Source organism: Neolamprologus brichardi, chromosome 12 (genome assembly GCF_056152115.1).
Source record: "Neolamprologus brichardi isolate AB-2024 chromosome 12, ASM5615211v1, whole genome shotgun sequence".
Taxonomy (NCBI): domain Eukaryota; kingdom Metazoa; phylum Chordata; class Actinopteri; order Cichliformes; family Cichlidae; genus Neolamprologus; species Neolamprologus brichardi.
In genome coordinates, this window is record NC_142115.1 from 28,438,953 (window position 1) to 28,466,818 (window position 27,866).

General features: G+C 37.8%; 3 protein-coding genes across 3 annotated transcripts; all 3 read left to right on the plus strand.

Moving 5' to 3' along the window:
• Positions 1 to 394: 394 nt before the first annotated feature.
• On the plus strand, positions 395 to 16,139 carry mthfd2l (methylenetetrahydrofolate dehydrogenase (NADP+ dependent) 2 like). Its single transcript, XM_087849288.1, has 8 exons — positions 395 to 540; positions 1,881 to 2,065; positions 2,319 to 2,441; positions 4,896 to 5,048; positions 8,770 to 8,877; positions 12,620 to 12,712; positions 15,749 to 15,874; positions 16,009 to 16,139. The coding sequence occupies exons 1-8, from the start codon at positions 398 to 400 to the stop codon at positions 16,122 to 16,124; spliced, it is 1,047 nt and encodes a 348-aa protein (XP_087705414.1). The 5' UTR covers positions 395 to 397; the 3' UTR covers positions 16,125 to 16,139.
• A 1,749-nt stretch (positions 16,140 to 17,888) lies between these two features.
• Positions 17,889 to 19,833, plus strand: epgn (epithelial mitogen homolog (mouse)). The gene is made up of 5 exons (XM_006790000.3): positions 17,889 to 18,046; positions 18,363 to 18,491; positions 18,788 to 18,908; positions 19,032 to 19,187; positions 19,279 to 19,833. Exons 1-5 carry the CDS (start codon positions 18,016 to 18,018, stop codon positions 19,331 to 19,333), a joined length of 492 nt encoding a protein of 163 aa, XP_006790063.3. The 5' UTR covers positions 17,889 to 18,015; the 3' UTR covers positions 19,334 to 19,833.
• A 1,024-nt stretch (positions 19,834 to 20,857) lies between these two features.
• On the plus strand, positions 20,858 to 27,499 carry LOC102796062 (proepiregulin-like). The gene is made up of 5 exons (XM_006790001.3): positions 20,858 to 21,032; positions 23,969 to 24,052; positions 24,633 to 24,759; positions 25,260 to 25,406; positions 25,980 to 27,499. The coding sequence occupies exons 1-5, from the start codon at positions 20,858 to 20,860 to the stop codon at positions 26,044 to 26,046; spliced, it is 600 nt and encodes a 199-aa protein (XP_006790064.2). The 3' UTR covers positions 26,047 to 27,499.
• Positions 27,500 to 27,866: the final 367 nt, after the last annotated feature.

Here is a 27,866-nt window from a genome sequence, read left to right on the forward strand (position 1 = left end):
ATGTGCTTATTGCAATCAGATAAATTACAGCATATTCGTTTTCCCTATACTTAAACTCTAACCTGTATAACTTTTGTGAGATTTTAGCCAAACATTTATCAAAATTTCAGACCACACACACCACTCCATTATGGCACAACCACACTCTTTGACCCTCATCTAGTTTATTGGGCTCTGGCCTTCCTGCTCACATATGGGCCATGTTTGCCATTACAGTTGCAGAGCTCATTTCATGAATGCACTCCCAGGCTGTGCACACAACAAAGGAGGCCAGCTCTTCCTCATAAGCCAAAAGATGTGTAGTGTGTAATGCAGAGTATCATTCATCATCGTCTACACGCTTCCCTGCCCCCTCTCGCACACACACACACACACACACACACACACACACACAAACATGGCGGCCTCTGTTTCACCGCTACGCTCCTCCTTCAGGATTTGTAGCCCGTTAACGTTACACCATCACTGCTGCCGGGCCAAACTGCGGATGCACAGAAAATGCGAGAGTCAAAAGAGACATCTACACGAGTCGGCGACGAGGTAAAACGCAGCACGTCTAAAAGAACGCTGGTTTTTCTTTTATTATACGGCATTACTTTGCGCAGGGCTGAGCGACGCTTCAGGTCCGGCGAAGGCGTGCGCAGCGTCACGTGTCGGTGGGTGGTGATTGACAGCCTGTTTCGCCGTTCACGAAACCTGCGAGTGTAGATTACGGTACAAATTGCAACCATATTTAAAGGGACTATTTTTTCAAAAGACGTGACAGAGTTACATAACCGTCTCACAGCCTCGCCGGCTAAACACAACGCGCTCTATGTAATGTGGACTGTAGCTGATGGAGAGGGCTGTCACCCATGGTTATACCATATTTAGCATATTTATAGCACATTTAAGAACACATAAAATTGTGGTCCCTAAATCAGACGCCTTAATAAAATGGCCTGGACACTTGAGAACATCTTGCTATTAGTGAATATGAGCCTCTTTTTACCTTCAGATCTACTCTAATTCTTCCTGGCACAGATTCAAAAAAGTGTCAAAACAATAAGTAGAGATTTTGCTTCATATTGACCAGAGAACATCACAGAGTTGCTGCACATCCATTATGCAACACTCCTCATCTCAAAGTTGCATTATTGGACTGAAAGCAGTGACTGTGGAGGCTATCTGGCTATCTGAGCACTGACTCACTGTCATGTTCAAGAAACCAGTTTGAGATGATTAAAGGGTAGTTACGGATGTACATAGTCGGCAACAATGCTCTGGTTGGCTGTGGTGTTTAAAGAATATTCAGTTGGTATTAAGAGGGCAAAGTTTGTCAAGGAAATATCCCTCACACCTTTACATCACCGGAAGCATTCTGAACTGTTGAGACGAGGCAGGATGGATGCATGCTTTAGTGTTGTTTATGCCAGGTTCTGACCCTACCATCGACTGTTTTCAATCTACAGTTGTCCAATTTTGGTGAGCCAGTGTGAATTTCAGCCTCAGTTTCCTCATCTTAGCTACAGGAGAGAAACCGGCTGTGGTCTTATAAGCTATGTTACCGGAAGTATTCACTCACTTAGCCAAATTACTAAATTCAGGTGTCCCTATCACTTTTGTGGCGACAGGGGTATAAAATGTCAGGTCATGGGTAGTAGCTGTCAGTAATATGAATTTAAAACCAACAATATCCAAAAGTAGATTCTGGTCATCTGGATGTAGCGTTTTCAGTGGGAGAAACGTTTCGTCACTCATCCAAGTGAGTTCTTCAGTCTCAGCTGACTGCAGGTCAGCTTGAAAAGTGAAAAGTGAATTTGTCTCTGTTAAATTCATCTTTCATCTTTTCCGCAGTGTATTAGTGCATTAATTCATGTGTTTTCCCTTTATCTTTCCAGGCATGCCGCTGTGGTGATTTCCGGAACAGAGTTAGCTCGTCAGCTCCACAGAGAAATCCAGCGTGATGTGGAAGAGCTGGTAGCTCAGGGCAACATGAGACCACACCTAGGTGTGGTCTTAGTGGGTGACAACCCAGCCAGTCACACCTACGTTAAGAACAAGACCCGCGCAGCCAGCATCCTGGGTCAGATATGAGCAGCGCATGCATTCTTAAACGTGTATTCATAAAGTATTACATGCATATCTAAAAACAATAAATATAACTAAGGTAGCACATATTTTATGCATACACAGATACATATGTTCAGACGCACTTGCTCAAGCAAAAGTAACATACATTTAAAATAATCAAAAATAAAACAATATTTAAAATAATCATGCAAAAGTACACAGCTACATCTTCATGGTTTAGGTATATGTGTTTATGTGTTCTCCAGGTATTTCCAGTGATACAGTGGTGCGGCCCAGCACAGTGTCTCAGGAGGAGCTGCTGGAGCTGATTGACAAGATGAACCGTGACTGGAGGGTCAGTGGCTTATTGGTGCAGCTCCCACTTCCAGGTGAACAAAGGCACCACTGCTCCAGAGGTGTTCTCCATGACATCATGTTAACTGGTCTTTATAGTTGTGGTGATTCTGCTTCCATAGTCGATGGATATTGTGTGCATAAAATGTTATACGTACAGAATATGTATTGGAGTGATTTCTGGTGACTGTGGAGCCCACATGACTGCAGTGAACTCATTATCATTTTTAAGAAACCAGTTTGAGATTATTTGAACTTTGTGACGTGACACGTAATCCTGCTGGAAGCAGCAATCAGAAGATGGGTACACTGTAGTCATAAAGGGATGGTCAGACTACCCAGGTAGGCTGTATAGTGTTTAAACAATGCTCTGCTGATACTAAGGGGCTCATGTCGAGTTCTGACCTTATCATCTGAATGCTGAACAGGTGTACCTAGCAAAGTCACTTGTGAGCAGTGTTGGTCAAATTACTTAAAAAAAGTATTCAGTAACTAATTACTGATTACTCCCCAAAAAAGTAATCCCGTTACTTTACTGATTACTTATTTTCAAAAGTAATTAATTACTTAGTTACTTTTTAAAAACACGATTTACAACCCAAATAGGTAATAAAGCGATAGCTTTCAGCCCAATTCTACTTTTTCTGCATAATCCATCATACAAAATGTAATCAAATGGAAAAGTCTCTTTTTTTTTTAAACTTGTTTTATCAGTTTTAATCTTTTAATTTTATGCATCAAGTAAAAATTAAATTATATGCAACATTCTCTGACTTGAAGAAATTAGTTTAACATTTAAAACTATTTTCTGCACATTCCAGCACATAAAATAAAATATTTTTTGTGTTTACACACAGTCTTTCAAATAGATGCAAGTAAAACACAGCAGAAAATAAATAAAACCAAAGACTAGCGGTCCTTTTTGCTCTGTTTTCACCTGTAAAGCAGGAGTGGGTTAGGCGGAGGTGTTCTCTGGTGCAGGTGTGCTGCAGCGGGTTTCTCTGTGAATTTCCCATTATGTCGTTGTGCACTCGGTGCTTGTTTAGGGGGGGGGGTTTCGCTGTAAAAAGAAGTTTTCTTCTGGCACAATGGACACTAATGTTTTTGTCACTTTTTATGGAATCAAACTCAAAGTAAGGTCAGTACTTCCACGCTTTAAACGTTGCACGCTCATACTATCTCCCGCACTCGATGGTCGTGTCCAAATTCATGGGCTGCATCCTCCTGAGGACCCGGCCTTCGCGGTCTACGTGGGCCGGGTAGTCAGAAGGTCGGGTAGGCCGGAAGTAAACGTCCGTGAAATTGGACGGACTAGCCTTCTGATTGGCGTCACCGCTGTCTCGGTGGAGTTTAATAAACTCAGCCGTCTGCTCCTTGCTATCTAAAATATAACAGGACACTGGCGTAAATTCTCGACTGTCTCATACTTCTGTTTAATCATGTTTAATCAATTTTTCTGTTTGACGTTTAGTCAGCTGTGTAAAAACCAAGGAGGAACCCACCCGGGGGATTAATAAAGTTTTATTTTATCTAATCTAATCAAATAACTTTAATCTCAGCCAAACCGATTTACTCACGAACAAACAAAACACTGAAAAAAGCCCAACAATAACATTTTTAGGTTGTCTAAGTGACTTATATATTACGTTTAACCCAAGCAGCGAAAGTCCGCGGTGATCTGAAAATGATGTGCCGGGAGTTGTGCCGTTCTCGGCCGCATCAGTGACCCTCGAGCTCCCGGCTAGCTATCGAGCTGGTGGGTAGCAGACGTCTCCGAAAACGTCGAAGCACTTTTACAAATATGCGATATCTTGATAAACCGAGCAGTTATTTGATGTTTACACAGCTACTTTCTCGCCTGAAAATATGTTAAAAGTTTATTTTGTGACCCAGAAAGATTAGTATGAGTAATTTTAAAACTTAGTAGCGGCCCCCATTGTTGGAAACTGGAGTTTGGCTGGGCCGCGCTATGAATTCTGGGATATGGTAGGCCACGAAGGACACACCCGACCCATCCTTCAAATTCGGGGAAAAGGAGGACGCATTTGTCGGCTGCATTCGGAGGAGTCTACGAATTTGGACAGCCTTCGGCGCGTCGCTGTGACGTAATCGGTCTACAAATGCGGCCTCAGGAGGATGCAGCCCATGAATTTGGACACGACCGATATATTATCCATTGTTGATCTGCACACAGCTGTTGTCACAAACGTTGCACGCGCTTAGGTCATTGTCATGAGACGTACTACCAAAAAAATCACGGTTTTAGTAACGCAGTAACGCAGCGTTCCTACAGGAAAGTAATGGTAATCTAATTACCGTTTTTTGCGATAGTAATCCATTACTTTACTCGTTACTTTAAAAAGTAATCAGATTACAGTAACACGTTACTGCCCATCTCTGCTTGTGAGTCTATTATGTTTCAGTTCTTTGTACAGTTCTTCACATGATATACAGTACCTGAGCTTATGTTCTGTTCCCTCTGATTTTAGAGCACATAAATGAGAGAGCAGTATGCAACGCCATCGCTCCAGAGAAGGATGTGGATGGCTTCCATATTGTGAACATCGGTAAGCTGTGCCTGGACCAGAGATCCATGGTGCCAGCCACTCCTGCAGCTGTCTGGGAGATCATCAAAAGAGCAGGTATGCCTCCCAGTATTCTCCAAAGCATTTACTCAACTTAATATCTATAAACGTTTGTCATGGCTATTTTTAGCCTTGCCATTCGCTCTGTTTTTTGAACCTACGATGGCATGATCCCTAAATTTGAACTGAATGTTCAGTTCCAAAGAATGTAAAGTTAACTCTAGAAGCAATAGCAGAAGTAGGTATTATATGTCCATTTCTATGCATCTGAGATCCACTAGGTGGCGCCCAATATCCTTTCTTCCATTAAAATCTAAATTTCATCTGTTCTTTGACTTTCATTAGTTTTAACATGAAATAAAACTATAATATTTCAGAGTTTTCTGAAAAAGTGTGAAAGTTATTTGAAGTAATGTGTATAAAACTTTATATTTAACAGATGTTGTTATTAAAACATTATTTGAATAAAATAGTAGGACGTTAGTTCTTAAAATAAAACTATTCTTACTGTGATGTGAGAACAGTGTCTAGAGTGGCAAGAAACCCCTTGGTTAACATACAAAAGGAGTGGGGGATGGAGGTGCGGCTAAGCCTTGGCTAGGAATGCTTAAGGGTTTTATATCATCATGAAATCAGCTTATCGGCTGTGACAGAACTTTTGGAATCCTCCATCCCACATAGTGCTGAAGCAGATATCCCTTTATAGATTACATTGATAGCTGAAGGATGAAGGGTTTGGTGTAATTCACTTGTCTGTCTGAATGACTGGAATGTTTCAAACACTAAGTTATGGAAATACACAATTCTGATGAACTTGAACACTATACACTATGTGTATATAATTATTTGAGCTTGGTTTTGGTTTCAAAGGTGAAAATGGTCTGAGACAAGTGTGACTGAATTCTTTAAGCCTTGTAACAAACCTTTCTGCTGGCTCTATCGACCTGGCAAAGGCAATGCAAGCGAAAACAGATGCAAGTTTTTAATAATTACTGTATTCATAGAAGCTAAAATATTATCCAGTGCCCCAAATCACCGGTTTAAAAAGTAATGGCTCCTGTTAAATAGTTATCCATAGAGTCATAAAAAATAAGGTTTTCACAGGACTCTATGCTGTCATTAAATGTGGCATTGTGCATTTGCCATTATTCCAGAAATCTTGTGGTTTGTTGACAAGTAAGAGGCTTTCTCCTGATAAACATTCCAGACAAGCTAGTTATGTTCAGTCTTTTGTTAACTGAAAGGTCATGAACTTTAACATTTAACACAGTAACTAAAGTCTGTAGAGCCTGAAATGCAGGTCTTGAGTTTTTACAGTTTCTCTGAGCACTGCATGGTCTGACTATGGGGTGAATTTACTGGGATATACTGTGAATAATGTGGTATTATACACCTCAATTCTGCTTTTATAGAGGTCATCACACTTGTTGATGAAGTGCATTTGATTAGGTACCTGTTTGCTATTCACCTTCTTAATTCCTATTAAACCAGTGGGGATGCATTTAGTTTATCACAGTCCTTCAGAAACAAGTCATACAATATCAGAGATGTAAAGCTTGAGTTTTTATATTCTTCTGAAAGGTTTTAGGGATTTCAAGATACATTATCGCAAAATTTGGAGAAGCCCTGAGGTTCCTCTGGAGTTAGAAGTGTTTTTACTTGCCAGCCTTCTGTGCACGTCATTTATGCCCAGTATCTGTTGGATTGTGGAGTTACCGAAAGAGATACTAGATGACACAAAGACCAAGGAAGGAAGGAAGGAAAAAATCCCATGAATCTTTTTCTTGTAACTTTTTTGACATCATAGGATGATTCATTGTTGTACTCTTTGGGATATTTTGAAACTCTGGAAGGATTTTAAACTTTATAGACTTATCTGGCTTAATATTCTTCTTCCTTATCACTTCTGAAATTTCTGGTTGTTACCACATATTGTGCTGCTGGTAATTCCTTTTAGGCAACTTCACACTTCTGAAAATTGTTTTTAAGCCATGATTTCAGGCCTGGGTGTGTCCAGTCCAGCTGCAGACGGTTATCAGCTTTTTTTTGACTACAAGGGCAAAAATCTTTTTTTCTCACATGTACTTTGTAATATTAAATACTCTTTCTCCTTCTATTAGAGATGGACCGATCCGATATTACGTATCGGTATCGGTCCGATACTGACCTAAATTACTGGATCGGATATCGGAGAGAAATAAAAAATGTAATCCGATCCATTAAATATCAAAAAAGCTCCTCACAGAACTTGCGACACGGCGTAACTCGGCTCATAACCGTAGCACATCGGAGCAGTGTGCTCACGTGATAGAGCGGCTGTGTGTATTTGGAGCCTGCTAGCAAACATTTCATCTCCGAGGAAGTTTTCCCAGAGAGAAGTAAAGCAAGTGTGTAAGTTCATCTCTGAATGTTTGTAAAGCATTCCCACGTTAAGCTTAACAACCGATATATGGAGCAACTGCCCCCCCCTCTCTCTCTCTCTCTCCTGCTGCTACTTCAATCGTGAAACTGCTTAATGATCAGCTGATCGGCTTTTCTGTCGCGAGTCCATCTCTCTTTGTTTTTGGCCCACTTTGCACCAGAAAGAGGAAACCAGCGGCTGAACAACAGCAGCACGTTTAAGCTTGATAAGCTGTTGTTAGAATTTATTTAATATTACTTTCTACACCAGGATCTTTTTCTACGCAGCTGACGGCTGGTAACTGTGCAGGGGCGGATCTAGCAAAGTGTAGCCAGGGGGGCTGATAGGGCATGAACAGGGAAAAGGGGGCACAAAGACATACTTTTCTTTCTTATTCTCATTTAAAATGTTGAGCTTTTAATAAATAATTATCTGAATCTTACACCCAAAGTTTTAATCTGATGTAAAATATATAGAAGTCCATTACTGCATATAGTAACTGTTAAGTCTAATATACCCTAGTAAGCTATAGTACTTTTTCCTTTGGGAAAGTACCATCTGTGCAGTCTGCAATTCTGTTGAAGAAAGATGTTGAATCTATTTAATTATTCTTGAAAAATAATTTTTTTCTGTGCATTTTTTTTCACCCTGCATCAAATTAAAGTTGATTACATCGATTAAGCATCATGAGGTGGAGGGTGGTTCCCTATTTTCTTTTGCTGGGAGTTTTAGAGCACTATTAGTTAGGTTGCTTAATATTTCTGCTAAGTACTCTTTAAAATACCAGAATAGGGAGGATGGAGCAGGTTTAACTTTATTAGATTGATCAGTGTTGCTGATCTATGAAATATTTTGGGTGCAGTGTTTTTTTTACATACATGTATAACAGAATAGCTTTAGTGTTGTTGTTGTTTTTTAACTTGAGTATGAACTTATACAAAAAGCAGCAAGATATTTAAAAAACAGTTTTATTGATTAAAAAACACACTATATCGGATTCATATCGGTATCGGCAGATATCCAAATTTATGATATCGGTATCGGTATCGGACATAAAAAAGTGGTATCGTGCCATCTCTACCTTCTATACTTAGATTTGTTATTTCAAACTATCACTACACAGCAAGCATGCTCAGGTTGACTTTTTAAAAATTGGACAGAATTTGGTTGAAAACAAGAAGGGTTTAGATCAGGTTTAGCAGCATAATTGGTATTTAATACAAATTTCATCAGCACATTGTGATATTGGCCTAATTGATGACACCTATGTTAACTTTTTAATAGTTTTTGCATGACAATTTAGCTTCAAGGAGAGTCAGTTTCTCTCTAGTTGAGCAGTACAGTGAATCTAGCATATTTTATCATTTCTCTGTGCAGGTATTGAGACTGTGGGGAAGAATGTCCTTGTCGCTGGTCGCTCCAAAAATGTTGGAATGCCCATTGCAATGTTGCTGCATACTGATCGCCATCATGAGCGTCCTGGAGGTAAGAAAATGCATTTGGATGTCTGTGTGGCTTTATCTGCAATCTGAGTCAACATTGTAATAAGATTGGCGTGCTGCTCTTTGTAGGATTGGTGTTGCACCATTGTGGCTTTCCCTGAAGGATGTTTGATGTTTGAGCTTTTGCCAGGATGTGAGCAATAAATTAAAGCTGTATTGTTTCCTCACCTTTTTAATCAAACAAAAAACTGCTGATGAATGTCCTGCTGAGGAAGAAAGAAAAAAATCTGGGAGTGTGAAGGAATCAGCACCTTATAAGGGTGCAGGAAGAAGGGATTGGATTTGGAAAGGTATTGCATGTTCAGATGAAGCAACAAGATGTGCTTAACATTTCAAAGTAAAGTGTTATTGCAGGTCAGAACAACACAAATGGGAACATAACTCACTCAAAGCTGCATACCAAAGAAAAATTAGGAGATCAAAACACTGCAGTTGTCCCTAAAGTCATCGCTAAAAGGACAAAACGTTCTTTATTCATCCACATCAAATTAGGTCAGGGGACTGAAATATGCTATACAATTTCTAAAAGTAAATGATTGAGACCTAGTCCATGTCTTTCCAAACTATGTCGTGTGGTACATATTGCAAATTGAGAACCATTTTTAAGTTTTTGAAATCAGTAAAAGAACACGCTATTTTGAAATTTGAGTCTTTTAAAAGCTCTTAATGGCTACTACTGACTTTGTAGCTGAAATTGGTTGCACTGTTAAAACATATGAGTTGTAATGAGTTGCTTGGAAACATCTATGCCAGAGTTTTAGTAATGCACTATGCAAAAACAAACTTAAAGGCAGGTATAACTTTATGGAAATGGTGTTTTACAGGATAATAAGAGTTATCTTTTGAAACTGTACATATTTGTTTAACTTTACCTTTTACCTTTAGAATCACTTGGAACTGCACCAATGCTTTTTGTTTATTTAGTTAAACATAAGCATAATCCTAATTAATTTCAGGCATGTTGTGCCATCCTTATGTAAAAAATCTTTTAGTTTTACATTATATTATTATTGTAAAGCCCATAACAGAAAACTGTATTGTGTATTCTATTGGTAGCTGCGTCATCTATTACCAAGTTTTGTCAGTTTATTAATCATCAGTGATTCCTGGATGATGGATGGTATAAATAGTTAATGAGAACTTATAATTTGTAACAACTTGTTCTTACAGATACTTGGCAATCTTTAAGATTGAACTTGTGAACTGGTGCAGCCAGTTCCAGGTCTTCTGAGCCTTACACCCAGATCAAGATTAACACATATTTGTGAGGCACGTGACATGGACAGAAGAAATAGAAAGTTCTTGGTCATAAGACGATATTAAGGAGAGGAGAAGAGAGCAAACATCAATGTATCAATAACTACTCATATGTCATAAACTCCAGCTTCCTCCCATGGTTCAAAGACAATTGGTCAGTGGGGTTTGGTTAACGAGTGAATCTAAATTGCCCATAGGTGTGAATGTGAACGGTTGTCTGTCTCTACGAGTTACGCTTGTGTTTCTGTTTGGCAATCCGATCAATGAGTCTGGGTTTTGCGGTTGCGAGGAGAACGGTACTTGTCTGACTGCTTTGTGGTGTGCGATTGTTTTTCAGGAGTTGGGCTTGGCCACTTAGTTTCAGTGAAACGCTTTATCATTTTGTGGGAACAGTTTGGGGATGGCTCTTTCCTGTTCCAGCATAACTGCACACCAGTGCACAAATCAAGGCCCAGAAAGACATAGATGAGCGAGTTCGATGTGGAAGAACTTGAATGGCCTTCAGAAAGTCCAGACCTCAACCCGATAGAAGACCTTTGGGCTGAATTAGAGCGGAGACCCCAAAGTTGTCCTTCAAAATCAGTGTCTAGAAGCATAAATGTGCAAAAATGTACATGCACATACCTTCAGGTAATGTCAGGAGTTTATAAATCATTTCAAAGAGTCAAAAAGAAGCGTGGAGAGGCTCAGAATCTAAGGTATTTGAGTTCCATTGGAACGTTTGCACAGTGTGGGATGACTTGAGTTTCCCTGTCTTACCTGAAACACAAAGAATCTTTTAAAGCATTGTCACAAGGAGGAAGAGACACATCCGGCGCAAAAAGAAACTGATAGTCTCCATATAATACCACACGGATGCCTTAAGTTGTGGTAAAACACTCCCAACCAAATATTGAGTGCATAAATGTACAGATTTTTCAGAGGTTGGACATTTTTGTATTGAAAATGTTTTTTTAATGATCTTATTTTAATGTTCTAACTATTCTGATAATGCCAGATACTGGATTTCTGATGTTGAAGAGCTATAAGCCATAGTCAATAAAATTATAACAAAAAAAGATTCATATATTTCACTTTCGAAGTAATGAATATCTGATAAATGAAAAAAAAAAGAAAGAAATTTCTGAATCAAATTACAAGACTTGAGGTACCAGAACTTTTTCTGTAACTTTAAAAATGTATTTCTTACAATTTAAGTCAGATTTCTTTCAGCAGCTTTTTGTTTACCATGTAGAAATTCAGTTAAATATGTAATTTCTTTACACTGTCAGAAAGGGAAGTTTCACTGGGGCGAAACACTGAAGATCAAAGTTGGCTATATGTGGCCCACGATGTAAGATGAGTTTTACGCTCCTCTTGTACTTGTTATTTCAGGTGTATGCATTTTATCAGAACGTGACACTAAGGTGGACTAACTAGTTCTTGAAAACTAAGATTTGCAAAGAATGGCAACTGAATGTGTGCTATGTAACTGGATATTAAACTGCAAATATACAATAAGGCTAAAAACAAACTTTCCTATTTTAAAAATCTTCAGTCCCCGGTAAGTGTTTTTTTTTTAAATTCCAAAGGGAAGTTGAATAACCACATTGTTCATAGGTTTATTTCCAACAACACGAGTTGTACAGCTTCACACACATTTCTTCTGGTATGCGATATGCAGGTTTAATGTGCTGTGACTTGCCTTTTCTTCCCTCTCGTTCTTATCTTCGCAGACTACCTCCGTGGATTACAGCAACAATACTGGTCCTAATACAGTTATGACTTTGCAAGTTGCTCTGACACACCTAAACGGAGATTAAAGTTACTATCACGCATGCTGCATTTCCTCATTGTGTAATGTCGGACTTAGGGTGTCCTTCCCCCACCACTGTCTCATTTTTTTTGTAAAGCTGTAACAGAACAACAGGTCTTACAGTAATGAAGCAGAAAGAAGAAAATATTTACACTTTAAATGTATAAAAACACTGCTTAGCAGAATCAATATACTTCATTCCCACAGGAGAACCCTAATTGAATTAATTAATTGAAGGTTAGGTTTTGGCCACATTAACTGTTTGCTGATTATTAACATTAGCACTAATAACCCCCAAAATGCACCTCCTGTCAGTACCTGAAGAATGATAGACTGGGTAACAACTTGAAATATTCATATTGAGTAAAAGAAATCTTGCTTCTGGCACTTTGAGCATGTAGAGACACCAGCCTTAGAACAGTTTAAAGGAATGTCATTGACAGGATAACCTTCACTATCAGCATTTTTAGAAGTATTGAAAGATGTCCTTTCATGGTTAATTTGCCATGTTTTGGCTAAGTAAGTTTTTATACATATTTTTAAAACCCTGATGTGGCATTTTATTCATATACATTGAATGTAGCAGGTGATGTAGGTGATAGATATCTCCGAGACCAAGAAGTGTAAACCAAGAAGTGGTGGATTAACCACAACGTGTCCTTTTTCCTCTTAGGTGATGCCACAGTGACCATTACCCACAGATGTACTCCAAAGGAAAGGCTCAAAGAGCTAACCCGCCTGGCTGACATCATTATTGCAGCAGCAGGTAAACGTATCAGGGCAACAGTAAAACATATCTGTCAGTTTTTTCCACAACTAAAGAACTACCGAAGTGACATATGTCATACTGAACAAAACGTCTTTCAAATTAATGGAGTGACACGTGCAAACTGGTTCAGGCAGGCGGTTTGGGTTGTCCTGCATCTTGCATTCATGGCAACCCTCACGTTTGTCACGTAATTCGTCACCATTTACTTCATTCAATTTAAGCGGAAAAATTTCCAGTGTTACCCTGTGTTGTGTCACTGACACTGCTGCCATGCATCACTGGCTGTTATTTCATCACCAGCGTCTAGCTGTAGGCTCCAGCGTAATGTTTATGAGCTGCTGCTGTAATAAATCAACAGTTTCTGGTGTGAGTTGTCATACTAACTGTATTAAGTATTGCAAAACAATTCATAGGAGTTAACATCACATCAACTGGCTGTACGGTTACAACCAACCATCACTGTCATAATTTGCTAATCTGCCAAGGCATTTCTCAGTCAAAGTTTTGGTTGAATAATGTCACTGTTTTTGAAAAATTGACATCGGTGATGTCATTTTTGTCCAAACAAGAGTCAAAACTAGGAACTTGGGATCACCTGATTTTCCTCAAACAATTAGTACATTTTCACTCATTATTCAAGTTGTGCTATTCGTTATTTTGCCCACTAAAAATTGTTCAGCGTGTACTGCAAATAAATGTATCTACAGTCATGTGAAAATTAAAGATTTATAGGATTTGCAATCATGTGAGAAACTAAGTACGCCCTTAGTGCTTCCACAGGAATTAGTACTAATCACTTGCTCATCATCAAGTGTGATCAGCTCTGTAAAAGCAGAATTGATGGGTGTAATAACAGTGCCGCAATCGTCACAGGAGTGCATGTCCCAGTAAATTCACCCCAAGTTCAGACCATGCACAAAAGAAACTGCAAAACACTACAGAGCTACACCTCAGACTCTGCAGGTCTCAGTTAGCATGTTATATGTCGTTGTTGTACAATTAGAAAAAGACTGAACAAGCATGGTTTGTTTGGAAGGGTTGCCAGTAGGAAGGCTCTTCTCCCTGAAATGAACATGGCTGCACAGCTTAGGTTTGCAAATCTGAATCTGAACAAACCAAAAGGTTTCTGGAACAATGTCCTTTGGACAGATGAGACTAAACTGGAGATGTTTGGACATAATCCACAGCAGAAAATTAAAAGAAAACCTAATCAGCACAACACCTCGTATCAGGTAGAGGTCTGATGATTTTGGTTTGTTTTGCAGCAAAATGACCTGGGCACATTATAGTCCTTGAGATGACTGTGAACTTTCTATACTAAAGTATTGTAGGGTGTATGAAACCATCTGGCTGACCGCTAAAGCTTTGCCCAAACTGGGTATTACAATAAGACAGTGATCCCAAGCACAGCAGCATATCTAAAACTGACTGAAAATGAAAATAATCAAGGTGTTGTGTATGAATGGTAGTTAGAAAGCACTTCAAAGCATAGAAGACATTGCCTTTATGAATGGGTGAATGTAGCTTGTTGTAAAGAGTGCTTTGAGTAATCAGGGAGAGTAGAAAAGTGCTATATAAGAATCAGTCCATTTATCAACTAAAGCAATGTTGTACATAAGAGTGGGACAAAATTCTGACACAACAATGTGAAAGACTGAGAGTCATTCAGAAATAATGACTTCAAGTTACTGCTACTGATTGTAGTTCTATGAGCTACTGAATCATGAGGTGTACTCACAGAACTGCAGAGAGTTCTATGAAAACTTTCCTTTTCACATACTGTACTTTGGCTGTTGCTTACTATACCTAATCTGTAATAGGCTACTTGTTTGTATGCAGTCATTATTATACTGAACTAGGGTATCATTTAGTTTTGCTTTAGAGAAACTGGATTAACTCATTTAAAAAGAAGAGTTTAAAATATATTGAGAACAAACATCCATATTTTGTGAATTTTCTTGTTAACCCTAGTTTTTTGGATAGAAAACCCTACATTAAGAAAAGCAGTGCCAGTTATATGGCATTACTAAAGAGGTTCTACCCTCCGGTGTGCATTCCTTTCCGTCAGTTTCAGATTACTTTTCATGTGTTGGAACAGGTGTACGTGGATTTATGTTGGCTGATTATGCAAAAAGGAGGAGAGGTTGTGAAAAGTGCTCACCAGCCCTTACTTGAAGCGAGCTTCTTGGAATCAAAATAATAAAAGGCGACATTTCCGCCTGTTACTCTGCCCCATCTGTAGGCATTGATTAAAACTTTCTGGAAGAACAGTAGTGGTTTGTTTGTTTTTTGCGTGCTGGAATGTGCAGCCGTTAATCAATACAGGGCTGTAATATTAGATGAAAGATTCTTTATTAACGCAATGCAGCGATGGGTGCCATGTCTTACTCTGTTTGTCGTAAATGGGCTTTTTCCTGATGAGTCACACCTCAATTTCTTTTCATGCTGCAACTGTTTGGTTTAGATTTTGACGTACTAACTGCATATACATAATCTCTTTCAGCTGTCTTTGTGTCTTTTGGGAAACGGCACGTGTTTTGGTTGTGTTAAAAGCAAAATGTATGCTGAGGGATTAACTGGTTGTGTAATCTGTAGTAATTGCAGTTAATAGGCTTGGCATTTAGTTTTGTTATACCCTGTCATGGAAGTTTTATGCTGGCTTTATATGAGCAGTTCTAGTTTAGCTAGACAAACCTGTTATTTAATTGTTATCCAACTGAATTTGGGGCCCATTATTAATTAACAATAATAAATGTGTGAGGAGATCAAACTGATTCTTATCAAATATGATGTGAAGATTATTTGAATATTTGTGTTTTAATTCAGTTTTAATGTCCATGGTTAACCCGACAAAAGAACAATCAACTGTGATTCCAAAGATTTTTTTTAGATTTCATGAATAATTGATCTGTTATCAATTACAGTACTTCCCCTAACACAAGAATAGGATTTAAAAAAACAATTTAAAGCATTTAAAGAAAACGTTTCAAAGTAGTTCTCGTTTGTCACCATAACCTTGGTTTCTTTACATAGGTGTTCCTGAGCTGATCACAGCAGACATGGTGAAAGAAGGTGCAGCAGTCATTGATGTGGGTATAAATCGCATCAAGGATCCAAACACAGGAAAACTTCGGCTCATTGGTGATGTGGACTTTGAGGGTAAATGAAAAAGAAGTTAACTGTGTCACAGTTTCTTCTATACTGCTGACATTCTGAAAACAATGTATACCTGTCTGTCGACTTTATTTTTCTTGGGAAACTGTCTCCAAGTCAATTGTTGTGGCATGTTGTAGGAGTGAAGGAGAGAGCAGGTTTCATCACACCTGTCCCCGGAGGGGTGGGTCCAATGACGGTCGCCATGCTGATGAAGAACACTGTGACTGCTGCCAGAAACGCACTGATGCATTAAACACACACACACACACCCACATACCTACACCTAGACACACACACGTGCACACACAGTATAGAGATATTTATTTTAACAAGGGCAGACATCATGCAGACATGCAGATATAGATGCATACATTTATATAGGCACCCGCAGAGGCAGACCACCTGCCAAGCATCTAACACAGTTTTATTTGAACATCTGTGAACTCAAGACTCAATACCTGCTGGGAAATCTACTTGATATGTATTGCGTTTATAATATTTATTTATTCATTTATTTATTAAGTTATTTATTTCAGCTTTCACTTTTTAAGAATTTATATTAATATTTTTTCTACTGCTGTAAGTTTGGTTCATTTTGAGCATAATGAAATAAAAACATTTCAGTTCCAAAGTTTTTTTCTACTTACTTTTTTCATGATTTCCAAAAGTATTTTGTTGTGTGTTTGTTCTGCTTTTGAGTGTAGTGAGACAGTAAAGCTCAACCATGATTAAGGGTTATGCATCTTAAACATTAGGCTGCTGATTCCTGATCTAACAGCTTTTTATTTCCTTATCGCATCCTCTGCAATGCCTCAAATCCAAAAATAGGAAAGTTCTGAAAAATGAATGTAACCAGTGAAAAGATTCCCCAAAGACATTTCACCTTTTGATCATCATAATAATTAGATAATTAATCTCTAGATTTCTGTATCCATTTTCCTAATGCTGGCACTAGGTGCTCCACTGTCTTAAGGCTAGAGGCAGGCGATCTTGGACTACTTGTCAGTTTTGTCCCCTTCCTGATTTCTCATTTCTGATTTTTTTTTCTCTCCATATTTGTCACACTTACATGTATCAGATGTTAACACGAATTTTGATAATAGTCAAAGATAACTCATGTAAATAAAAATTACATTTTAAAATGATAACTTCATTTATTAAATAAGAAAAAAGCTATCTAAAGCTACCCGGCCCTGTGTAAACACATCTTTAGCTAATTCTGGACTCTATGGCGGATAATTTATATTTGAAAATGATATCTCAAGCTCCCTGAGTCACTCCTAATAATTTGAGCTAGATGAAGCAGCATTGCCATCTAGAAATGTGCCTGTACTATAAAAGAAGAAAAGAAAATCTACTGATGGAAAAGCCTGGTGATTGAGTATGTTCAGGCAGCCGCCTGACCTCAATATTTGGGAACGTAATATAGGTAGCTGTGGGACAGTAAAATATAATGGTGGCTCCACACCAGTTTGCAATGCTGGACGCCCTGCCTTATGCAACCCCCAAAGGATTTGTGTTTTCTCCCCAAAATGAAGTGGTTGTTCGATTGTCAGGTGAAAGTGTAAACCATATCACTTTGGAGCCACCTCCTTAAGGTGATAGTACAAAAAGCAAAAAAACAAACAAAAACAGTAAACACATAATTGAAGAGTTCGTCTAGAAATGCTTGGCCCCCTATCAAATTTTTTGATAAAACTTTTAATTACATCTAATTCTAATGTGCTGTAACCTGTCTCTATCTAATTCTCTCTTCATGTGTTAAGAGGCCAAAGAAAAATAAAGCTTCCATTGTGATCATGCCGATGAAAAAAAAGAGAGGATTTCCCAACATCCGCTGTCAGTGAAGCAACTTTACTGGACTGTGAAACTAATTGAAAGTCACCCAGTCAGTGCTCTTAGGAAGTACTTGCCTCTGGGGATCTCGTGCCTCCCCCATAGGCTTTGTCTCTGCATGCCTATGAAGTAAATGACTTGATTCAAGTCGAGTTTCAAAAGGAAATACTTTTCATTTTTCAAAAGAAAAAAAGCCGTCAGTGCTTTGATTGGATGTGAAAATCTGGATAAATAAGCTCAGCGCAGACCTGTTTGTCACACCTGTGCAGGCAGAAGGAGCTGAACACATCACATCACCAAAGGACAACATGGTCACACAAAGACAGACGTACCTGAAACGTAAGTTTCCAGTTTGTTCTGTGATAGAGCCATGAAGCAAAAAAAAAAAAAAAAAAAAAAAAAAAAAAAAAAGAAAGAAAGAAAGAAAGAAAGAAAAGAAAAGAAAAAACCTTTTAAAATAAAACTTTCATAAAACTTAACCTAGGTATTTTTTATGTATAAATGATAATAGTAAAGGAAGAAACTTGTTAGGAAAAATGAAAAATGTTTTGCTACATAGAGTAAAAATAAATAATCTATATATTTAATATTTAATATATTTAATTAATTATTTATTAATATATTATTTTCTCTCTCTCTCTTTTTTTTTTTACAGCGTTTCTGCCGGCAGTGACGGTGCTGGTGCTTTTGGCTGCAGCAGGACATTCTGCAGTGGTGAATGATAATCTCCAGACCAAAGCACCGCCTCTGTCAAACTCATCTCTGACCACTCAGTTTAGCAACAGTGAGTGTTTTAAGTTTGAGTTTGTGACGGTGAAGACACATGGCATTACAGTGCTTTATCCCTGACATATATGAAATCTACAGAGCCCCAAATGTCCCCAATGACGTCACGATATATGCTTGTTAAGTTGTGCGCACAAGGTTTAAGGTCTTATAACTGAAGCTTATCTGCAGAAGACCGGTGTCAAATAATGCCGCCTGTTAATCAAGGAATTAATAATAAGAATGAATAATTAAAGTCATATATTTCTGTTAAATTTTGGTTTATGTTGATTGTTTTATTCTCCCTCTTTGCAGGTAGCATGGAGTTGCCTCAAGTCCTACCTTTACACAACCCATGTAGAAGCGAACATGCTTCTTATTGTGTAAACGGTGGCAAGTGCATGTATCCGCAAGACAGTGACAAACCTTCTTGCATGTAAGTTCTGCAGTATCAGACAGTATCCACAGTGGATTTAGTTAGTAATGATATGTATGAAATTCTTTTACGTGTTTGTTCATGTTCACTGGAATGCGCTCACATATTTTCTCCGATCTGCAGCTGCGAACCCTCTTACAGCGGGCCACGCTGCATGTATGCGGAACCAATTCGTGGTGTTACTTTGCTTGATGTAGAGCAAGTCATTGGCATTATTTTCGGGGTGTTCATACTCATCATACTTCTGGCGATCGCATTTTACTTCTTTGTCTACAAGAGGTGAGTATCCACAGGTTTTCGCGGTGTAATAAAGTATGCAGGAATAGTGGCAGTTCCATTTCTCATGTTGTTTTCGTGTTTCTGTTTTCAGGTGTACAGAATCGACGGTGCCAATAAAATATGCACCTGCTAAGACCTCGGTGTGAACTCTGCAGCTCACATTTGCTCATGCACCACCATCTTCAACATTTCCCCTTTCAAGAAAAGACAAACCACAGCATTTCATGAGAGTGAATCGTTTGCAAGTCTACAAAACAAATAATATGATGTATAAAAAGCAAAAAAAAAAAAAAAAAAGAGAAAAAAAATTCTCTTTGACAACATTTAAACACTTGACTGTTACAAGAGGTTAATAACAAGGAAAGAGCAAGCTCTATCAAATCGAACGTTATTTTTTTAATGATTGTTTTATTTTCATGTAAAGAATAAGAATGAAAAAATGTATATATTTATTGTCAAATTATGTTAAGTAAATTATTATAAATTATTATTTTCTTGTATTTAAAGTTTATTTTTTTAATTAATTACAAAAGATATTTGTGTTATTTGAATTTCACTTTTTGCTACAGCCTTTTTACAATAAATATATTTTTGCTTTGATAATTGTGCGTGCCAAACATTTGACAGGAGATACTCCATTACCATTTTGATAAGGTAAAGAAGAATTTTTAAAACTGCGTAATGCCTGTATGAGTTTCACTTATTAAGCTTTTGAAACGATAATGCTCACTGATCCCCAGACAAACTGTAAATGAGCCATTTATTAAGCCTAAAAAGGCTGCCCAAAGTCTAATTAAACAACAGGTTAACTTGTAACACGATGCTGTGAAAGGCTAAACATGCTTGAATGGCATATTTAGCCATGAAATATGATGATAAACTGGTCCCATTCTTAAACGGAGTAAATAAGCCCAAAGTACAGTAAAGGGCATAAGAAAAGTTCGGTAATTTTAATTAGCAGTGATTAATGCTGAGATTAATATACGAGAACAGGAAAAAGAAAATGAAGAATAAAACTATATTTGGACTGCATAGTTAATAAATGTTCAAACAGGCGACCTGGCCTGGACATCTGCCAAATCAGTGTACCACCTAACTCCTTTACTCCAGATAATATATTTGCAATATATTTATAATGCAGCCTTCACATATGTATCCAGTTATCTATGCCATGTACGCTATATAATAGCCCCATCCCTGTCATGTTACAGAACAATTTTCCACTCACGCAAATAAGCTTTTATCAGTTTGGACGTTTCATAGGGTGTCTTTCAACTACTTTTCAAATGATATGGGATTTTAATGGTTTGCAGACAGCTTTTTGTTTAGTTTATATTTTACTGTGTCCACACTTTTGTCGATAATGATACTTACAAACGCAGCAAGAGCCAGACTGCAGAAGAACAACATATTATAAGTGTTTTTTTCTGCTGCGATTTATCGATCTACATAAAAAAAAAATAGATGTATCTATAAAAAGTCACTTTGATTGGGGCATTTTTTTTTATTGTGCTGTTATTAGCTTTAGTCAGTTATCTGAAAATTTCTATTACAATCCGCCTTTTATTATCAGCAATAAAAACTCCTGTTTTGTGGAAACCGGTAAGGACAGACATTCTCGGGTCTGTCCTTTCACTGAAACCGCTGAGAGGTGAAATTATCTAAATTACATGAGTCTGACACCACACCCAAACCGCAGGAGTAAAAGCCCACTGGTTTCCTATTTTCAAAAGAAACGTCACCTGCACCTTTACCTGACAGTTATTACTCGTCCTGCTCGTCCTACCAGCGAACTATCGACTGAGATGGGGATCAGCAAACTGTCAGTGCTCCTGTCAATTATCGGTAAAGTGTGTGTGCTTTTCTTAATGTTGACGTCTTGAATATTATTTTCATTGTTTTATTATTGTTGTTTGAGTTTGACGCGTTGACGGTGAATGGCAGGTCTGTTCAGGTATGGACTGAATTTAAGTCATCTCAAGGAACGAGCGATGATCCCGTTTAAATAGACGAAAAGCTCTTTCAAAGTTAAACTTAGCATCTACTGGAACGGAATGTTGAACTAAAAAAATAACTAAATGCAGTTACTAATGGTTGTAGCCACGGGAACACTGTTTAACAGCGTCAATGAGTGACTCCATAGTGGAAGATTTCATTAAGGCTGATGTGGGCGTGTACCCATTTGGGTACGCAGTCTGACTTTATCTGTATGTATTTTTAATTTGTAGTAGGCTACAAGTAGAGTACTTGCACTTTAGCTGATGTAGTTTGATATAGAGGGTAGCTAATTTAGTTAAATAAAAATGCAAGTTTGTAAGCTGGTCACCTGTTATGTGCAAATCATGATCGGATGATTTGGGGGAAAAACAAAACCCCCTTAATAACAATGTGTTGAGAATATAAACTTCTGGAGTTCTGTTGTTTTTACTTTGAAATTCATTTTAATACATCTGTTAAGTACCATGTACCAGTACAATATGCTGCTATCCTTCTGAGTTTGACTGTTTCTGATGGTGTTATAGATGTTAATAGCAGATAGCAGTTGAAAATTGAACAAAGTAAGGTCTATTAAAAGATAATAAGGTGATACGATGTTAAGTTATATAAAATAACTTTCCATACTGATGATTACTTTCATTATTAAGACTTTAAGTACAAAGTCCACATACTATTTCTACTGCATCTTATATATGTCATCTTATATATGTCATCTTAGATATGTCTTGGTGTAAGATGCAGCTAATATGAAGGATTTCTCTATTCATACTCAAAGCTTGAAAGCATAATCACCGCAATATAACATTAAAATCTAGCATTTAAATTTAAAAAGAGTAGTTTTAGTGTTGATCTTCAGATTTCCTTTGCTGCTAATATTTTGGCATTCTTACCAAACTGACTTTTAAACTGGTATTTGGCACTTGAGTCAAAAGCTGAGTTAACTCCAATTATAGTGTCTCTAAAAACCCTTTTTTGGCATGCCCCAAATCAGCCAAAAATGTTTAAAAATTCAATAAAATTTACGTGATTTCCATTCCACTCAATTTTGGTCAGTCAATATCAGTAAAAAAGGGATCCAGTGTGTATATGAAATCGTGGTAACCTAAATAATACGAGCAAAACTTTTATTTTGTTTGATTTACCTCAGTTTTTTTTCCTGCATGGCTATGCATGCCACACATACAGTGGCTTTATGTCCCACTGGTGGGGCCCACAGTTCAAAAACCACTGGACTAAAAGTAATTACAGAAACCATCCAAAGTTTTTCAGACAAATGATACTCTGTGGTATCTGTAGAGCCTAAGGGAAGCTGAAGGGTGTTGGCTATTAGGTCAGGCAAATTTGAAAGTATGTCATTTTCCATTTCACATTCACTCTTTGCACAACAAAGTATTACAAACTTAGGAAGGAAACAATGTAGCAAATTCCAATTTCGATCCTTCACTTATTTTACTGATACTGAGATATAAAAAGTATATTTTTAATAATAAAACAAGTCAAGGTGTAGTTGTCTGTGACTAAAGTTAAATATTTTATACTGTGGTCTTAAAATTTTAAAATTTCAATAATAATTTAAAACAAAACACCAGCTAAGAAATAGTTAAATTTTTATGTATAAATGTATCATGTAAAATTTTGGAAAAATACAATTATTTTCACCTCAATTAATGTCTTGAGGTAGGCTGGATGCTAGGAATGTGCAATTAGAGTGAGTCATTGGCTAATGATATAAATGATGTGATTAATAGTGATTAATTAGTAATACGGGAAAGCTACTTCATCACTTCCACTGTACTTTACACCAGTCAACCATGTCAGAAACACCCAACAACCACCCTGAGCTCTCTAACTGAAAACAGAGAAAAATACCTCTGCAGCCATAACAACAGACAGGAACAGAAACCCAAAAAGGGAGCGATTTTATGGCGAGTATTACCAGATTCATAACCAGTCCTAACTAGACACATCTTGCATTCTGTTTGAAGTGTTTTTGCATCCTGTCTGCTGGAATGTGGGCGGCTGCTAGTACTGTCCATTATAAAGTTGTGCAGGCTAGTACAGGTATTTGATCCACGTAACACAAGCTATACCTTCTTGTTATCACCTAAAACTGACAGGCATTCTCACAGTTTCTTTTATCCCCTTGCATATTTACAGTTTCTGAATTTTTCTTTAATGCTGGTGCTATGTAAATAAACTCATTCATCCCTTTTCTTAACCGTCTTCCCAAATCAGGTTTCAGGGCTGGAGCCTTTGCCAGTTTTCACTGTGTGAGAGGCTGGGTACACCCTGCAGAGAATGCTAAGCAAAACCAACAAAAACATGAATCATTTTGGGTTGTTGTGGAGTAATTAAAGGAACAGTCGTTCCTACATATGATTTAAAAAAATCACAAAACATATTGCTGTTGACTGTACATATCTTCTCTGCAAGTAAAAATAACATTTGCAGCTGTGAAAGGTTAAATATATAAGAACCTGGGCAGCACATTTTTAAAATGTCCATTTTCAAATGACTTTTTTGATTGTTTTACCTTCTCAAGGCCTCGCAAACACTTAAATAAAAACACCTGAAAGTTGTTACCCTGGACAGGGGGTGGCATGTTCACCTTAAAGGTGCACAAAAGTTTTTTGACCAGCTATTCTTAAGGTTGTTAGTAATTAGAAAATGCTATTGGTCAGCATTCTTTAGGAAAAAACTCTTACAAAAGGGCTTGCGTAGCTCATTGTTCATATCAGACTTATATCCAGTGTGAATAACGAGGATTTGTTTTTATCTGACAGGTGTCATGATGATCTGGCCGTATGCACTCACCGAGAGTGCATCACCCAGAGTGCCGTCTGCAGATGGTGCTTCTTTGCCTGCAGGTATTCAGTTCTACAGCTGCTGTGAAGACATTTTATCTGCCTTTTTATAGCATAGTAAATCAGAAGATTTCAAAATTAAAATGAAACACTGAGCACCTGGAGTTGAAACAAAGTCGGGGCTATGAGGATGAGGTGTTATACAATTAGTCAGCTATTGTTTTTTTGATTTTTAAATGTTTCCTTAAGTTAAAATAAGGTGAATATATCTGCATCATTGACTGGTCGTATGTGATATCAACTTGCACAATAAAACCACACAGATAAGTGTTACTTTCTTTACACTTCATAGATAAAATGATTGATTGATGGCATTAACTGTCAATATTAAATGATAGATGCAGCCCCAAAATACTACTTACTTCATTTAATGTATAATTATTAATAGAAATTAGATAATGTTAGATATAATAACCTTCAGAAGCCCTTTACATTAAAAATAAGACAATGAAGTAAATTATTTAGATAAACAAATAAGACACAGCTCAGGTAAAAAGTAACATCCACAGTACTGTCTATGTACACAGATTCATGCAGGTCTTATTTTTAGGAAAAGTTTCCAACGGCTTGTTGTTTGTTTCAGGCCAGGGAGAAAAGCAACAGCACGTGGTTAAGCGGTCGATGCAGAACTGTGAAAGCGCATACGACAACTACTGTTTGAACAACGGCCAGTGCATACTGCTCGTGGACATCAATGAACACCACTGCAAGTACGATCGTGTGTGTGTGTGTATGTATGTGCAAGGGCCATGACAAATAATGGGAGGAACACCACTCAAACCAAAATTTACACACTAAAAAAAGATAGTACTCCATGAGATGTGTCAATCAGTGCTATCAATCAGCATGTCAGTAGTTGGATGGGTGATTGAATGTTCAGGATGCATACTTTCATGTGGTGTAAAACCTAAAAGAACCAGGCCAAAGCCAAACAAACAAATAACATAGTGCTGGATAAATGGAGCGATAAGAAAGAGAGCCCAAGCGCTGAGACAGCCAGTTCTTAAATGCTCCAGGGAGACTGACCAGGTGCTCTCAGTTACACGGATTAACCCCACGTACCAGGAACCTGCACACACACAGGGACAAACAGAAAAAGCAGCAGGCCATGGCAGAGGGCTGTCACATGTGGCTATGTGGGTGGGTAAGTGAATCTGTGCCACTTTGTCATCATGAGTAGTTATGCATGACTCGTCTGTTTGTGTTGCAGGTGTGAGACGGGCTTCATTGGTTCCAGGTGTGAGAAACTGGAACTTGTTTTGGGGCCAGAAGGTGAAAAGCAAATAATTATCATCATTTTCTTCATGATTCTGCTGATTATTGGATTGGCTGGAGCTCTATACTTTTTCTGCAGATGGTAAGGCTTTGGTATGTGAATGTATGTGAATATACGTGTGGTTACTTAGTAGGCCTCAAACTAAAGCAATGAGATTTCTTACAAAAACTGAACGCTGAGAACAAAGAGGAGCCCAGAGCAGAAAAGAAACAGACTTTTGGCTCATGTGGATTATTTTAACATAAGCTGACATCATTTGAAGCCATGTTGAATATGAGCTTTGACTGTTGCAGCAGTACATATGAAAAAGAAAATAATAACATTTTGTCTCCATGGAATATGTCAAAAGTAACCTGCACATTAAGCTGCTAAAAGTCTACCACTAAAACTCTGAGGGTATTTGTGACACTACAGCTAAACCTACAGATCTACATTTTACTTTAAATATTGAAGTTCATGAAATAAAATCTTGCCCTCAGCATCCTGCTCCATGCACACGCAGCAAACCACAAAGAACGGCTATGACCGAAATCCCATTTCAAGTTCCTCAACTTTCAGTGTTGATTATATTAAAGCATGAAATGGTGAAATGCTACATCACCAAGACAGGATTTGTGTATTTTGAAATAAAATCAATATGTGTTATTTTTGTAGGTATAAGAAGAATAGTTTTCGACGTCAGCTGAAGCGGCAGGGTTACAAAGGAGTCGAGATGGCTTAGAGCACTTCACGCTCTCTTGCAGCATCCACTGCTGGAAAAGACAAATCAAGATTTCTCCCAGTTTTCTAAATGAAAAGTTCAACATATCAAGAACATCCTGGCAGTTCAGTGGCTAGCTTAGTAAATTGTTCCTGCCTCCTTTACACTGTACGTCACGTGGCTTTATCAAGCAGGCACCACAAAGAGGTTATAATGGTCAGCTTTGTGTGCGGTGGGATTGTTTTTCAGCTGCACTGGTTCTAAAGTTGCGGCACCTGTTACACTCAGTTTGAAAAGATGAATAGTTAGGCACACAAAAACAGTTTCTGTGGGTGACACCGCCCACACGATACTGAAAAATTAATGGAAAATAAACAATTGTGAAGCGGTAACTATAGTAACTTGTAACGCAACAAAAAAAAAAATGTTGCTCCGAATTTGCTGATAACTAGCAGAATTGATCATAATCAATATAATAATGTAGTTTCCTCACTTTGGGATTTCTGTTTTTTGCTAGAATGCAAGTCTAATTTTAGAATATGAAAGGCTTTTCTGTGGTTCAGTGAGGCTGCGTTATCTTTTGAATCAACGCACTCTCAGATCCTAAAATAGAACTGGTTAAAGATGTTTTGTTTGTCTTCCAGTCCTGTCTACTCTGACTTAACATCCTAAAAAACAGATTAGGACTGTTTACACTGTGGTTTGAACTTTGCCTTTAATTTATGCTTGTGCCTAGCTTTTAGCTTTTATTAGATATCATTTTTTTTTTGTCTTGCACAAGTATCAAAATGGCCAATATTACTATTATATTGATGTTACTTTAAATTGGCCAATGAGTGTAAAGTTTTGAGCTTTAACGCTTGAAACTTTGTGTAGTGTGAAGGTTTCCTCATTCTTATAAGTTCAGTTTATATACTCTACAATCTCTGTCTGTGTTTGAAGCTGCAAAGTATTTATTTTTTTCACTTGTTTTTTTTTTATTCTTGTATCTTTCAATGTCTTCGCTCATTCTTCAGGTGATAAGGCTGCAGCGGTGAGGCTTCAAATTCTTCTCAAGCCTTTCTGCAGTCTTCACATTTTTCTTACATGTCATCAATATCTCTCTTTAATATATATATATTGATATGTATTGTGTGTTTTTTAAAAAAAAATATTTTTTGTTGTCCTTTACATTTTATACACATGTAAGAATACCTTTTGCTGTACAGTTTGCAAAATAATCTTCCTTGTTATCTGGAGTTGTACCAGGGGAAACATTGCTGTGCTGATGGTGATGCTGGCTTTTGCACTTCTGCGGGTTTGCCACAGAAATGCTTTGCAAATGGAAACAAGGTGGTAAGAGCCTTGGTTCTTCTGATAAAACTCTGAGAACGCCATCTCCAAAAAGCTTTCCTTTGAGTTCTTCTTGACTCCAAGTTACGTGTACTGTATGCATCCAAACCATCCCTATTAAATCCAAATAAATATGCATGTCTGTGGTCATCATCTGACCTACCGAGTGCAGTGTCAGATGTCAAGTTAATCAATAGCTTCGTTTTACACTCAACCAGAGCCAATGATCCATTTTAACACCTCGCCTGGATCCGCTTTACACGTTCTGTATACCAATGAACAGCGGCGATGACACGTAAACATTAACTCACCTGCAGCTGCTGCTCTGTTAAGAAATACTTAAAAACACATTAGCATGCGCTTACACACGCGATGACCCACAAACACACCCACTCTGTGGTGGCCATTTTGTTCTAAACATAAAACCCGTGGATAAAGATATTCGAAATTCAGGAACTGCTGCTCTAATCCCTGCACTGTGCTATTACTTATTATTGCATAAGTAATAG